The 15,481-nt window shown below is 38.4% G+C and overlaps 1 protein-coding gene across 6 annotated transcripts in view; it reads right to left on the bottom strand.

Annotated features, from left to right (window-relative positions):
• The window catches only part of LOC100116062, a 116,503-nt gene extending 105,301 nt beyond the window's left edge, over positions 1-11,202 (bottom strand). For 2 of the 6 annotated variants that reach the window (XR_004344950.1, XM_031929341.2), the window contains exons 1-2: positions 10,916-11,192; positions 3,362-3,475 (exon numbers count right to left, since the gene is read on the bottom strand). Coding sequence is in view for 1 of the 6 variants with exons in the window: in XM_031929341.2 (XP_031785201.1) it covers positions 3,362-3,384 (23 nt within the window). In the remaining 5 variants the exon portion in view is untranslated. Of the gene's footprint in view, positions 1-3,361; positions 3,476-10,915 lie in introns of all 6 variants that reach the window. The other 4 variants (XR_004344952.1, XR_004344958.1, XR_004344956.1 and 1 more) reach the window with 4 other exon arrangements.
• Positions 11,203-15,481: the final 4,279 nt, after the last annotated feature.

Here is a 15,481-nt window from a genome sequence, read left to right as displayed (position 1 = left end):
ATGCTCTTCCTTTTCTCCCTGTCCTTCGCCCTCTACGCGTATATCCTCGAGCTGCTTCTGGCACTTCTTTTCCCGAACCTCGGCCAGCCTCCCAGTTTTCTCCATCCACGCCGCCTTTGTTTTTCTGTCTCTGATGCCGCTGTGCTCAACGATGCGTTACTTATTCATTCAGATCGTTCTCGTCAAAGAAGAGAAAAAATCTGATGGGCCGTTGTGGGTCGGCCGATCGTAAGCGTGACTGATCAGAACTATAATAACATCATTGCGTGTACATAAGGAGCTCTCACCAGTGTCATATTGATCAACGAGTTAATTTTTAGCCATTTCGCGTAGAAGCAGCAATCTCGAAAACACTCTCGCGAAGACCATATCGGTTAGAGAACCATGGGATCTCGCGCGATTTGCATGCAAATCGTTAGGCCGAAAACGGCCGTGTAAGTATTTCACCTACACTTCCTCGACAGCCTATTCACCCTCATCTTTCCTTGCGCGCATCCATATTACCTACACATATATCGCCGCCCGCCCAGCCATCATTCTGGCCGTGGAGCTTGCGCACGCCCCCGAGTCTTCGATTAGCATTCGGCTTCGAGAAAGAAGCGAAGAGAGCTATAGGCGTGTGGGCAGCGATAAAAGGAAACTCGAGGCCTGATGCCGCTGTCAAGCTACGAGAAGTGTCAATACACGGCCGAGCATTTGTGTGTAAATGTGGTCCTAAGTCACAAGCTCGATGATCCGAGCATGTTTTTATGCATTAGGCCGCTCAGAGCCAGAGTCGTGCCTGCCGTGCTTTCTGTGCGTACCTGTATGTTCGCTGCGAAAGAATTCCTCCCTTCGGCACCGTTTTTCGTTACTCCACAGCGACGACTGTACTGCGATGTCACGGCTCGCTCGCGTGGAATTGCGGGAATACACGCACCCACGGAAACACGTATGTACACGCGAATACTTGTGCAGGGGCTCTGTGTTTACATATTTCCGTGGAGGTATTTTATTCTGAATTTATGCCGCGGCTTCTCCGCTGAATTAATTCCTGTTCGAAAGTTATCGGGTCGCGTGTGTAACGTTATATTATAACTTTTAATGCCTCGGCAGAGCTATACACAGGAAGAGATGGTGATGGGGCTTCGATGCTATAAATATAACCATTGTTTGTTTGCGATATGCAAATGCGGCATACAGCGGCGTGTTTTTTAATGGTGCAGCCTGCTCTATCGTTGCGCTTATTTGAATGAGCAATGTTTAATACAGTAGAAAATGCCTACACCCCTACACCTATTCTTATACAGTATGCCGAGCCCAGATATAGAAAGTAATGACCGCCTAGCAGTGCGGTTCGTAGCAGTCGTTTCCGAGTCGACTTAACACCATGCGTCGAAGCTGAACACACAACAGCGAGGGAATGCGCGCTTTCAGCGCCGAGTAAGTTTACTCTACGCGACCGCGCCACACCCGGTCGCAGATTCTCGGCCGCGTTCATCACATGCATGAGCGTCCATGAAACTGATCTTAAACCTTCTCCACGACTCCAAACCAAATCCTCCACTTTCCCGTGCGTCTTTGGCACGCTTCGAAGCGCCTCGCCCCGCGTCACAGTTAATATAGGTGCTTCATTCATATGCGCGCTCATCCCACAACAATGTATATGCGTCTGCACACGAGCGCAACCGACAATCTTTTTAGCCAAACATGACTTTTTTAATATACGCGCCACAATGCGCGCTCATGCGTTGAGGTGTATAAAGCCACGAATAAATGCGTGCGAGGGTTATAAGTACCGAGCAATAAAGTGCGTGCGCAAACTCGCGGCTTTGTGGATTAAGGCTGCACAAAGGCAGAGCTTTATAGCGCGCAAAAATCGACACGGTGCCGATTGCGCACGTGCGTGGCAGCCGTTTCCGCGTGGAAAATTATAACTTACGGTCGACATTTCCGGGCCGCGGATTCGCGAGTGCAACGCCCCAACGACTGGGCTGCAACGTCGGCAGACAGCGTACTCGAGCGAGCTTTTAGTGAAGAGAGAAGAAGCAAGCAGGGTGCGGAGAGACCCTTTCTCTCTCTATCTCTCTCTCTCTTTCTCTCTCAAGAGCGAGTCGCGTTAGCAGAGAAAGAGAGAGGAGATGCCAAGAGAGTGGGAAGACCTTTGGAATTTTCGATGGCACGATATTGGCATCCGTGGCGTGTCAGCGTTTCTTCACATCGGACCCCGACGCATATATCGCGCGACACCGGACTCTGCGTCGCGTTCCCCTTTGCCGCTGCGTTAGTATATATAGAACGCAAAAGGGGCAAAGCGTCCAGAAACTCGCCATTTGGCTCTTCCCCTTGTACTGTATGTAGCCTCTTCTCTTCTTCTTATTCACTCTATTTTGTCTAGCCGTCATTCTTCGCTGGTACTATCGTGCGATTTGTCTTTCTTTTTCTCGATCCGCCTTTCCGGTTTCCCCTTGGTTCATCTCTAGACTTGGCTTGTCCGTACTTTCAAAGCTTATATAGCTTTTACTGTACTATTATTGCAGAGGAGCTATGCACATCAGGCGAACCAATATGTCGAGCGATCATTTTATTTTCTTCGAAACTCATTCGGGCGAGAGTTGCTCATTCGGTCTTTATTTTCGCTCTTCTTCTATAATTGAAGGAAAATGCAATGCGATGCACGGCTTATGTAGAAACTCTACAGCCATATCTATCTCGTTGATTTGTCAAGAAGATATGTTTATGCGACAAGATCTAGGTCCGTCGAATTCACAAAAGATATATCTATACTATTAACGATTGCATATTATTTTGTTAATTTAGAATTAGAACATCTTGTAAGCTATCATAGCACAAGTAGCCCGAGCAAATCGAACAAATGGCAGTTTTGGCATAGAATTATAATATGCACTGAGCTCGCAGACAGCGATTAGGGAAATAAGAAAGCACCTATTAACTAGACTCACAATAGTTAAAAAAAATGTTAGTAGCATAAGCATTATTTAAATGGAAAATAAAAAATCGGAGATTGGGAAGATTATATAATTATTATGTTTCTTATTTGGAATGGGATTATCAATCGGCTGTTGTTAGATCGATAATTATAGAACAGAATTTTTTAGTGCAAAGTTATCATTTTCATTATTAATATGGCTGTGCGGTAACATTATTTGCGTGATTCAGAAACAATAACAAGATCTTGCAAGCTATTTTAATTCAGGGAAAATCCTATTGCTAGCTAAATAGCGTATGAAAACTTCTGGCCTGATTTCAAAATTATTTATACGTAATTTTGTTTAACTTCATAACATAGCATCAATTAAAATAACATAGCGCTATTTTTTATAGTGTGAAATAATACTTAAATAAATGCAATTTCACTTACTTTGACACGTGCCTGCAAAACATGAGGTTGAATAGCGCAAAAGCGATCGAAACTAATTACGTTCTCTACATCTGTTTATTATTCGATAGGAATCACGCATTTGTGGAATACGAACTGCAAGTAAAAAATAAAGTTAACTCCAATGAGTGGTAAAGCGAAAAATTCCCGCTAAATTCACGCGAAAGCGTGGAAGCCATAAAATAAGTTTATTGATGTGCATATGTATATGGTACGTTATGAATGCATAAAATGCAAGGGCGTTCGTTTGGCCGGAAAACGTGACGTAAACAAGAAAGAGAACAGTAGTGGTACAGAAGTTGAATGAGCAAATTCGAAGAAAGTAATCTTCATGTGTGCGTAGCTATTATAAATAGTTCAGCGCATAGCCGCGGCAGTCTGTCAGTGCGGTCGAGCAGTTCTATAGCCATACGCAGTTATACGAGTAATCGTTACTTTTATGAACGACAGCGCCATTCATCAATAAGCAACGTGTACGCATTCATTATTCATTGCTTTATTCAGGGGAGAACGCCATAAATTCAAGTCTATTACAGACTGAATTTTTCATAAATCCGCGCCAGCTAATATCTGCAAGCTCTAAATACGCAAAGATAGCGCAGACAGCGAGTGAAAATATACGTATACAAATATACCGACGATGAGAGCAGGTAGATATAGCAGAACTAGACGAGTCGTGCGTGCGTCGACCAGTCGGCGACATTAAATATTCACCTAGGATCGCCTAGAATTTATTTATATGACTTGCAGCTTTCACGCGTTTGCGCTTCGCGCGGCTTGGCTCGACGTTGACGCGCTGTGGTGCTCTTTGCAAGATTGCCTCGCATTCTTCTCACTTTATACGCGTAGATATTGTTTGCGCAGGACCAAGCAAATTCCCGAAACGGCTTTACTGCGTGTCAATCTACATCGATTCAACACGGTTTGATTTTAAAATTATACACAAAAATATTTTGTTTTTTTTTTAAACCCGCATTTCAAAATGAAGCTCTTTTCTTTTTCTTTTGATTATAATGAATTAGAAATTAATTCCTATCTTTAAAATAAAACTTGGCTCAGGTTAGGAGTTCCGTTAAGGAATTTAAATGAAAAGATAGCATATGTTTTATTTGCCAATAGGTGTAAAGGTACAAAGATTGTTCGATATGATTTGAATATAAGATCAGTTCACCAAGATTAGCCACGACCTTGTTTAGAGCTTATTGAAAAAATAACTAGCGCGCCACGCGCGGCCTTACGGCCGCGTTGGCTTGTCGCCTTGCGTCGCTTCGCGATCCAAGGCACGCGAAACGCTCGCGCTTCGCGTTTTGCGCATAAGGCACGACCGCTGACGCTCGCGCTTCGCGTTCGTAATGCCTGTCGGTGCTTATACAGTATTATCCTGTTTTTTTTCAATATTGTTGTCAAAGTTTTGATTGGTATTCTTCTGGCGGTCATCAACACTATCATCAAAACTACTGGAAAATTAGTAACTTATTTGTATTTGTATCAATTATTTATATTTGTTTGTAGATATTCTTAAAATATATCTTATTTTAATTTTATTCTATTGTAATTTCAAATAAATGATACAACACTTTTGTATCGCACTTTTCAAGAGGAAGTAAACAAAAGGATGATATTTCGTTTGTAGGATTTCAATTAGAATATTTAGAGCTTTTCTTCAATCTAAGCAATTTTCTTTATTGAGTTTAGGTTTTTCTAGTTCAGTATATACACTTGAATTTTGAAAGTGAATTGTACTGATTCAGCTTAAAAGATCTAATTAATATAGCGTACGTCGTTATATGATGCCAAGTTACACGGATTGTATTCGGCCATTACGTATTTCCTAAATTATGCATTTTTTATAATTTATAAATTAAAAAAGTCGTTTAATTTATATATGTATGAGATAAAGGCCAAAATATAAATTTCAGCTTTTAATAATATAGGAAAATTGCTGAAAATAATTGGGTTGGATGGGGCATGTTGCACCGAAGTTATTATTGAATTTATGTATCAAAAAATCGCTTTTAGGGTTGTGTATGTCAAAAAGTGTTGAAAAAAAATGTTGCAACGGTAAAAAGTTGTATTTTGAAAATGTTTACAACTTTTACATTTAACATTTTCATATAAAACGTAAATTCGTAATGTTTTATGGCAAATAATTGGTTTTTAGCTGTAAAAAATTGATTTTGGGCTGTTAACTCGAGTTATAAGCATTTTCATGATTTGATGTCAACAGAAAAAAGTTGTATTTTTTAAAGATCTACAACTTTTCCCTTTAACTTTTTTTTGTAGAATGCTTGGATTTAAAGTTACAGCCCAAAAACCGTTTTTAGCGATTTTTGAAGGTGGCCGCATTTTGTATATATGTTAGGAATCAGGCCCAAAATAGGACCGTCAGCATACTATTATGAGACGAGTTCCCAAAAAAATGTTGAGCCCGATTGACTAAAGTCTCTCAGAGATAATCGCATCACAGGGAAATTTTTATTAAAACAACGCTTAAAAATCTAACAAAAAAAACTATGTGGAGGATCGGGATAAAAAAAATAGTTTTTTAGCTTTTGCAAAAGGAGACTTCTTCTAAAATTTCAGCCCGATCGGTCGAAAATTGCGTGAGATATCGCATCTCACACATTTTTCGCACACGAAACTATAAGGCACTTCCGTGTCGCGGTCGTGCCTAAAAATGAAATTGTAATATATAATAACACGGATGGAAATTTCGAACCTCTATACCTTAATCACATTTCTTTTTATTAAAGGTGATTGCCTTAATTTAATCGATACGATAAAAACTTTTACTTTTTTTGAGGCCAAACTTATATGAGTAGTAGTATAGCATAATATACCTATTTATATGCGTGTTTATCGATTAAAGTGTTAGAAAAAATAATAAGCTTACGAAGATATAAATTGAATATATATATATATATATATATATATATATATATATATATATATATATATATATATATATATATATATATATATATATATATATGACGATGCATTATCTCTTGTTTCGGACAGAGCTTCACCGAAAGTATTATTCAAGATAAAAATTAAAATTTATTGAAAATTTGTTAAAGCCTCCAATTCAATATCGTTGTTATTTGTTACTGCGAATTTATATGAAAATTAATACAGAGCAGAAAAACTTTGTATTATAAACGACCTTCTAGAATTGAGATTTCCATTTTAATGCAAATTCAAGTGTCATTTACATCGCGTTTGTATAGAGGTCTGCATGACCTGGAGTGAGCGACAAGAGTAGTACACAAACGCGGATGAATTTTTATCGATGTACTCGAAATGAACTTGCCTCTGAATTGCGCTAACAGCGATTCGATAACCTCAGTAACCTCATTCAGTAACCTTCGTCGCTGATTTGAAAACACAAATATCTAGAAAAGTCTCTTGGCGCCTGAAAGTTCGCAACTCGTCCAGGAAAGCTTTCGGAAAAGGCGATGGAGCGGAAACGTCTCTCGGAATTCGTGGGTCGCGCCGCGTAAACAGTGTGCATTTGCGTGTATGCGCGTGCCTATATATATATATATATATATATATATATATATATATATATATATATATATATGCGCAGAGTTTGTATAGGTATAGGTGCGGTACACGACCTACGTCGACTGCTCACAATTTCCGGAGTTCAAAGATTACGGCCCAAGCTTTGCCTTGAGCTACCAGCATTTTTTTTACTTTTCCTTCGTTGCTCCATATGCCCCGTTGCCAGCGCCTATCATTGGTACACAGAATTTTTCGCGATGCTCGCTCGGTTGTTTGCCACTGCATGCCAATTTCAGGATCACGAAAATGACCAAAGTTCTGAAGCAACTCAACTAGCTACAGACCACGACAACATTATTTCAGAGTTAAATCCGGGCAAATTAGATTTTCTCGGATTTAAAATTAACGGATTTACTCTCAAGTACTTTGACGTGTGCCTGAGTTACGGCAAAATATTTTTCTGTTGCAGAAGTTAGGAGTAAATCGGATATACTTTGAAATGTGAAAAGAAAATTAAATTATTATTTCCAAAATAAAACTCCGCTTCACGAAGTTAAATATTTATGCTTGCATGCTTTCAAAGTTATCAAGTGGCGCGGGAGCGCCACGAAGGCGAGTTTGAGAAGCAGACGACGCCGCGGCGCCCGTGACACTATTTACTTCTATATTGGTCTCTCGAATTTTCAATTAAGGAAATAAATTATTTATCATTCATGTAACCAGCTAATTTTGATAAATGTTTATACTGGTATGCCAAACTATGATTTTAAACCAAAATATCAGCAATAAACCAGCTTTAACATAATAAACAAGTATGCAGGTGAACAAAAATGCTGAAATCACTTGCTTAATTTTTCTTCAGCCCAAAAAGTGGTAAGACCGTTAAGTTAGCTGCGTGCAGTTTGACCGAGTGGTTAGACTGTGAAGTTGGCCGCACAAGCTATTGAGCCTACATTGTCTGCTCCTCTGCTTGAATTATAAATGTGTGCTCCGTAGTATTCGGTGTTTTGGTGTAAAAATCTTTCAAGGAAGGTGTCTAGATAAATAGGGTAGCTGATGACGACGTCTAGGTGGTGCGCTCCGTGATTTTTGGTGTTTAGATAAATAAATCATACGAGGACGGCATCTAGGTGTACAGGGCGGCCGATGGCGAGGTCTAGGTAGTTCGCACCGTGGTTTTTGGTGTCTAGGTGTAGAAATAATTCGAGGGCGGTACCTAGGTGTACAGGGTGGCCGATGACGAGGTCTAGGTAGTTCGCTCCGTGGTTTTTGGTGTCTAGGTGTAAAAATCATTTGAATGCGGTGTCCAGGTGTACAGGGTGGCCGATGACGAGGTCTAGGTCGTGCGCTCCGTGGCTTTTGGTGTTGAAATAATTCGAGGGCGGTGTCTAGGTGTACAGGGTGGCCGATGACGAGGTCTAGGTAGTTTGCTCCGTGGTTTTTGGTGTCTAGGTGTAAAAATCACTTGAACGCGGTGTCCAGGTGTACAGGGTGGCCGATGACGACGTCTAGGTGGTGCGCTCCGTGATTTTTGGTGTTTAGATAAATAAATCATACGAGGACGGCATCTAGGTGTACAGGGCGGCCGATGGCGAGGTCTAGGTAGTTCGCACCGTGGTTTTTGGTGTCTAGGTGTAGAAATAATTCGAGGGCGGTACCTAGGTGTACAGGGTGGCCGATGACGAGGTCTAGGTAGTTCGCTCCGTGGCTTTTGGTGTTGAAATAATTCGAGGGCGGTGTCTAGGTGTACAGGGTGGCCGATGACGAGTTCTAGGTAGTTCGCTCCGTGGTTTTTGGTGTCTAGGTGTAAAAATCATTTGAACGCGGTGTCCAGGTGTACAGGGTGGCCGATGACGAGGTCTAGGTCATGCGCTCCGTGGCTTTTGGTGTTGAAATAATTCGAGGGCGCTGTCTAGGTGTACAGGGTGGCCGATGACGAGTTCTAGGTAGTTCGCTCCGTGGTTTTTGGTGTCTAGGTGTAAAAATCATTTGAACGCGGTGTCCAGGTGTACAGGGTGGCCGATGACGAGGTCTAGGTCGTGCGCTCCGTGGCTTTTGGTGTTGAAATAATTCGAGGGCGGTGTCTAGGTGTACAGGGTGGCCGATGACGAGGTCTAGGTAGTTTGCTCCGTGGTTTTTGGTGTCTAGGTGTAAAAATCACTTGAACGCGGTGTCCAGGTGTACAGGGTGGCCGATGACGAGGTCTAGGTCGTGCGCTTCGTGGTTTTTGGTGTCTAGGTAAATAAATCATACGATGACGGCGTCTAGGTGTACAGGGTGTCCGATAACGAGGTCTGGATAGTTCGCGCCGTGGGTTTTGGTGTCTTGGCGTTGAAATAATTCAAGGGTGGTGTATATCAACAATCAGTGATCTCATGTTAGTGATAAAAATGTTACAAAAAAGCTTTGATCTAAAGGTGCTAAATATGCTTATATTTTATTTCTACGACGTCGAATATGAAATACTCAAAAAATTTTACTAAAAAGGATTGAAATCTCTAAAAAAAATAACTTTTAAAAAAGTAAAAAGTTAGGCAAGTTTAATATATTTCGCAACAAAATTACAGATTGAAAAGTACTAAGATCAATCAAACAAAGTCAAGTTTATTATATTTAATCGTGATGAAGCAAGGAACAACTCTCAAGATAATTACTACGTAACTTGCCATGCCCGTTTCATTGTACTTATGGTGTTTGTATGACGTTCTAATACATAAAAGGAAATTTTAGTTGTTCACCAATAAACAAAATTAAACGGGCATGGCAAGTTACGTAATACTTATCTTGAGAGTTGTTCCTTGCTTCATCACGATTAAATATAATAAACTTGACTTTGTTTGATTGATCTTAGTACTTTTCAATCTGTAATTTTGTTGCGAAATATATTAAACTTGCCTAACTTTTTACTTTTTTAAAAGTTATTTTTTTTAGATTATGCATTTCAATTTGATGTAAGTAAATTTCGTTTACCTTGTAAACTGTGCTTTAATTAATTTCTTCGAATTTAATTAAGTATTTTTTTAAACCAGCTGTTTATTTATACATGAAAATACGATATTTAATAATTAAAATATCCTAGTTACTGTCTTAAAATAAGAAATTTTTAATTCGATCATAAAAGAGTTGCTACTTAATGAGGAAAATTTGAGTTTTTCTTCATTTTAACAGGCAATCTAGAGTACATAACTATAACGTTTTTATAAAGCATTTAAAAAGTTTTTCAATTACAAACCCCAAATAAAAGTTGGACTTTGCTGGCTTGATAGCTTCTAGAGGAGGTTTTGCATTTTTTACCGATCCACCAAAACTCGGAGAACATAATGAATGATATAATAGCAACGATTGAAATAGTTCTAGTAAGTAAAATTGCTTTTACATTTTTGTAAACAATGAATGGAAGAATTTACATCTCGTAGTTCATAAGCTTTTTCGTACTCTTAGTTATCATATACTTAGTAATTCTGCAGATTATTTATAACGTTAATACTTAAAAATAACATCAAATAATCAATTAATTTTTGTACGGTTCATCGCTTTTTCAAAATAAACAAGAGCTACTTCCCAACCGTCACATTTTTTAAACATTCAGTTTCCAAAATTTAAGTACTAATTATGCACAGCTTTATTTAACTTTCAGTATTTAGTGGTCCTGATTTATATAAAAATATGAACACATAATTATTATACTTAGAAATAATAAATAATAACTGTACATTCTATACAAAAACAAATAACTTATCGTAATCATGCAAAAACAAAATAATGTTATTTTTGAAAATAAAAATGCTACAGGAGATTTTGCTTGCCGTGTTGTAATAACTGCTATTTGAGTATGCATTAAATAAATTTGAAAGCTTTGTTATAAATTGTTACGTCTACGAAAAAAAGCTAACGAAGCACTGGATAGTATAGGGTCGACTGGTAAATGGGGAGGTAACGAGAGCATAGCCGCTCTAAAGTCCCGCGTCTAATAAAGTTCTGCAGTATTCAAGATTAACAAGTTTCGAAGGTAATCCAAGAGCTCACCTTGTTCTGTATGCCAATTGTTAACTATTATCCATCGACGTCGACTTCATCAAGCGTCACTGCGACAATAACTTCCGGCTCAAAACAAAAGTCACAAACAAGGTCGGTAAAGTTTCACAAAAAGCCCGAACTTTATCGACGCGCTCAGATAAACTGAGCGCGAAAGGCTCTCGGCTTGCACTCAAAAGAAAGTTAGGACGCCGCCGCACGGATAACGTCCTCGCGCCTCGGAGGCTCGCGCACCACTGACTGTTTCCACTACCGGCACTGCCGCCACCGCGTACACTGATGCGAGCGCGCGTCGACGCCGAGCGTCGCGACGCCTCGCTCTGTCTTACTCTGCCAGCGTTCAAGGGCTCGCGCCTTCTTCTTTCTCTATTTCTTCCGTCGCTGTGTCTTCGGCAGTGGCGGTGTCGTTCTTCATTCTGCCTGCTCTTTTTTTTTCAACCGGGCGTTACGGGTGCTCTCGATTTCACGTTTATTTTCGTATATAAGGTAGTAGCGCTCGTGCTCGTATATTATATACGCGTGCGCGAACGCATGAGCGCGATGAGTTTTGCAACCTACAGCCGGAATCTTCCGCAGATGCATTAGCGCTTTCGATGTGATGCAAGTTTTGATGGGTTCTTGGGGAAGGTCGCGCTGGATGCCGCCTCTGATATTTGTTTTTGAATAAAAATGGACAGATTAAGTAGGTCCAAAATACGGCGCGTTCGAGACTAAACCAAGCCTGTTTCGACTGACCGTGAAAAGTTCCGAGATTTTCCGTTAAATTTGGATTGTTTTAGGGTCAGTGAGTCAGTATACAATTATTTAGGTCAATGCTACAGTACGCATGATATTATGGCTGTCTACGACGATTGTTTTTTTTTGCATTCAAAACTTTGGAACAGGGGTTGTGATGATAAAGTATTGAAATTTTACTGGCATTTCGTGATTTGATTGATTGTTAAAATATTTAGACATGATAATGAAATGTTGATTGCTGACCTACATTTGGAATTTTACAAACCAACTATGAATAAGGCTATGTCGAACATAGTAATAATATCTATCATGCAATTATTATTTACAAATTTTATTTAGTACTGAAGTTAGTTACCGAACTGTTCATTCAGTTGAAACTACGCGAGCGACTTCAGTTAGATTTACTTAATAGCCGTTACTGAAACATTTAGGTTACATTTACCTAAATTTTGAGTAAGCGCAACGTTTTATTTTTCTCTGTGTACTTATTTTTTTGCCGGAAATTTGACATTGGATAAATTAACGAAAATTAGCTACGGTTCAACTTTACCCACTTAGTGTATCAAGGCGCAATCCAAAAATATGTATTGCTAGGATCGAAGCATTATAAGAGAGCTTTTGTTTGAAGGCTGGTAAGTAAAAAATGGTTGCCTTGGTAAAAAGTTCTCTAGGCTTAAAAATAGCGTAAAATCATGAAGAGTAAGATTTTTTAAGAAAATAAGCGATTTTTTTCTGTTTTAAAATCTTTACAACTTTTGATCCGAGTGGTCAATTTTAACCATTCGGCCCTCAAATAAAAGACTTTTTTCTACTTTAGCTTTCAAAATTTAGATAAACCTTTTAATTGTTCGATCAGCTATATATCGTCGCTCTGTACGAAGTCTAGCACAGTTCAAATTTTCAAACAAAAACTAGCACAACTCACGATTTGCAGCGAAGAGTAGCACAGTTCAGAAATGCGGTCAAGAGTAGCACAACTCGCGACTTTATATTATTGAAATGTGAGTATTTTACGTTTTTATTGGGTTATTTTGTTGGTTAAGTTCATGATAACCTTGGACAAAGACAGACAAACCTCCAAGTTTAAAAAGGTTTCGGAAATTTTAGAAGGTTTCTAAAAAAAGTGAATAATTTAAAAAAATGTTTGTAAAAAATTATTATATTTGTGAAAACAATTTTAAATTCGGTAAAAAGTTGTAAATTGTGAATATTTAAAAATGTTTCATTCATGAAATTTTTTTTTATGATTCTGACCATTTTATGGCTATATTATAGCCATTTTTTTATTTTTGAAAAATATGTTGGAGTAGTGGATAAATAAAGACACTGTGAGGTTAATAATAATTGTAAATATATTGTTGAAAGTAAGTGGCATAAGCCACGAGTCGGCAGTACATCCGTTCAGCTCGGAGTCTAACAGGCAAGAGAGAGTATAGTACAGTATCGCATAGTCTGACTACGGAGCCGAGTATACAGCATAGTATGTGCTTAGAGTATATACGCGAGGCATGGGCACTATATGCTAGCGTTTGCTCGAGCTCGTCTCGTTGCACGAAATCGTCGTCAACCAGTAGATGGCGCGACGAGTACCTTTTTTATGTATTACGACTGTATAAATTCACATATTACAACAAAATATTTTTGCTTTTTTTTGATAATATGATCTATGCAATATATTCAATACTAGTGTACCTAAGAGAGCATAAAATTGCCTACTTTCCCGCAAGATTTGCCAGATAGACCGTTCCGTTCAATTTTTATGATAAAAAAGGTAATTTTTAAAAAAATAAATATCTTCAAAACTAAATCGTCAAACGTTTTGAAAAAATTTATGACAATAAAAATCAATTATAGAATATTAATAGAAAATTTATGTAAATACGCCGTTTTTTTTAATATAATAAAATAATAATAAAGGAGTGTATATATCGCGAATGCTCGGAACAGTTTCTCTATATTTTTCTCCAGTGTGGTAGGACCGTGAAGTTGGCTTCCTAGCTGAAAAGTGGTAGGAGCGTGAAGTTGGCCGCAGAAGCTATTATGTGTAATACAGTTGGGCATCGCTTTCCCACAGTAAGCTATTGAGAGTTTAAACTTAGTTCGCGCGCTCGGTTCGCGCGCTTTAAGGTTAACAAAGATGGCGGCCAGAAAGTCTCCGAAATACACAGGGCTCTTATGGAGCTTTATTAAAAAATGTAGAATTATAAACTTTTACACGATAAAAAATCTTGTCAGTGTCCTTATACACTCCGTGTGAATAGAGTGAGGCTACACTGTCGTCAAGAAACATAATAGAAGGTCAGAACGTTATAAATTCTGGCATGATTAACGTGTATGGTGCTCCGTAAAAGCTCCAGAAAAAATTGAGCTGTATTCATTAGTTTTACAAACAAGTTCTTCGAAATCCAAGCCTTATCTGGTCACAGGGATTATTATTAAAATGAAAACGATAAAAATGACGTAGAAGTGGTAGTTAAAAAAATGTACTGTACGTACTCTTGCTCGGATACTCATAATAAATTTTTTAAAGTCAATTTGTTGTAAATATCGTTCCTTTGCTAAGTACTTAGTAAAAACTCAATGACAGAGTTTCTGCATTTTGATATTACAGTCCTTGAGGAACGAATGAGTGCAGCAGACTCTTTTTTTAGTAAATTTTCTGTATTCAGTACAAAAATACGTTTGGCCCTAGATAATAGTCAACTCTAGAAGTTGATTCAATAAGTTCACGTACAATTTACAATAATTGTTATTCAAAAATTGACTGAAAATACTGAACTTCTATATACCACCAATGTAAACAGAGACTTTGTTGGCGCCATGTTTCTTAATTCCCGAAGCTGCCGCTAGTATCGCATTGCAACTTTAAACTCCCAATTATGTGTAATACAGTTGGGTATCGCTTTCCCCCAGAGTAAATGTGTTTACATTGTCTGCTTGAATTTAAGGTTATGTTTTTGAGGTCTACTAGGTGGTGCACTCCGTGATTTTTTATGTCTAGGTAAATACATCATTCGAGGGCGGTGTCTAGAAGTACAGGGTAGCCGATGACGAGGTCCAGGTGGTGCGCTCCGTCATTTTTGGTGCCTAGGTTCAAATACGTGGTTTTTGGTGTAAAAATCATTCGAGAAAGGTGTCTTGTAAGATGTTTGTATTTTATTTTTACGACGTCAAATATGAAATACTCAAAAAAATTTACTAAAAAGGATTGAAATCTCTAAAAAAAATTAACTTTAGAAAAAGTAAAATGTTAGGCGAGTTTGATATATTCCGCAATGAAATCACAGATAGAAAAGAACTGAGATCAATCAAACGAAGTCAAGGTTATTATATTTAATCGTAATAAAGCGAGGAACAACTCTCAAGATAATCACTATTTAACTTGCCATGCCCGTTTCATTTTGTTGATTGGTGGACAACTAAAATTTTCTTTTTATGTATTAGAACGTCATACAAACACCATAAGTACAATGAAAGCACTCGTCTACGTATCAGGCGTCTTTGGCGCTCTTGACTCCGACTTGTGCTAAACACCTAACCCTCGCTTGAAATAGCCTATTTTCTCCCCTTGATGCACAATGTACTATTTTATCACGCCAGCAAGTATTTGTTTTATGATTTTTTTTGAATTTTACAAAACTATTTTTCGCATTTTTATAAATCAACGCACCCTAACTAACCATATTTAGCTATAATGAATTGGTTGTACTACACGCAATATATTATTACATCAAAGAAACAAATGCTTGTTTATTTTATCCGCTCTTGACTGATTCGTTTCGCAATTGAAACACAACCGCTGAACTTCAACATTTACTC

Source organism: Nasonia vitripennis, chromosome 1, assembly GCF_009193385.2.
Source record: "Nasonia vitripennis strain AsymCx chromosome 1, Nvit_psr_1.1, whole genome shotgun sequence".
NCBI classification, from domain to species: domain Eukaryota; kingdom Metazoa; phylum Arthropoda; class Insecta; order Hymenoptera; family Pteromalidae; genus Nasonia; species Nasonia vitripennis.
Note: the sequence above shows the minus strand (reverse complement) of the source record. Positions and strands in the feature narration are given on the sequence as shown.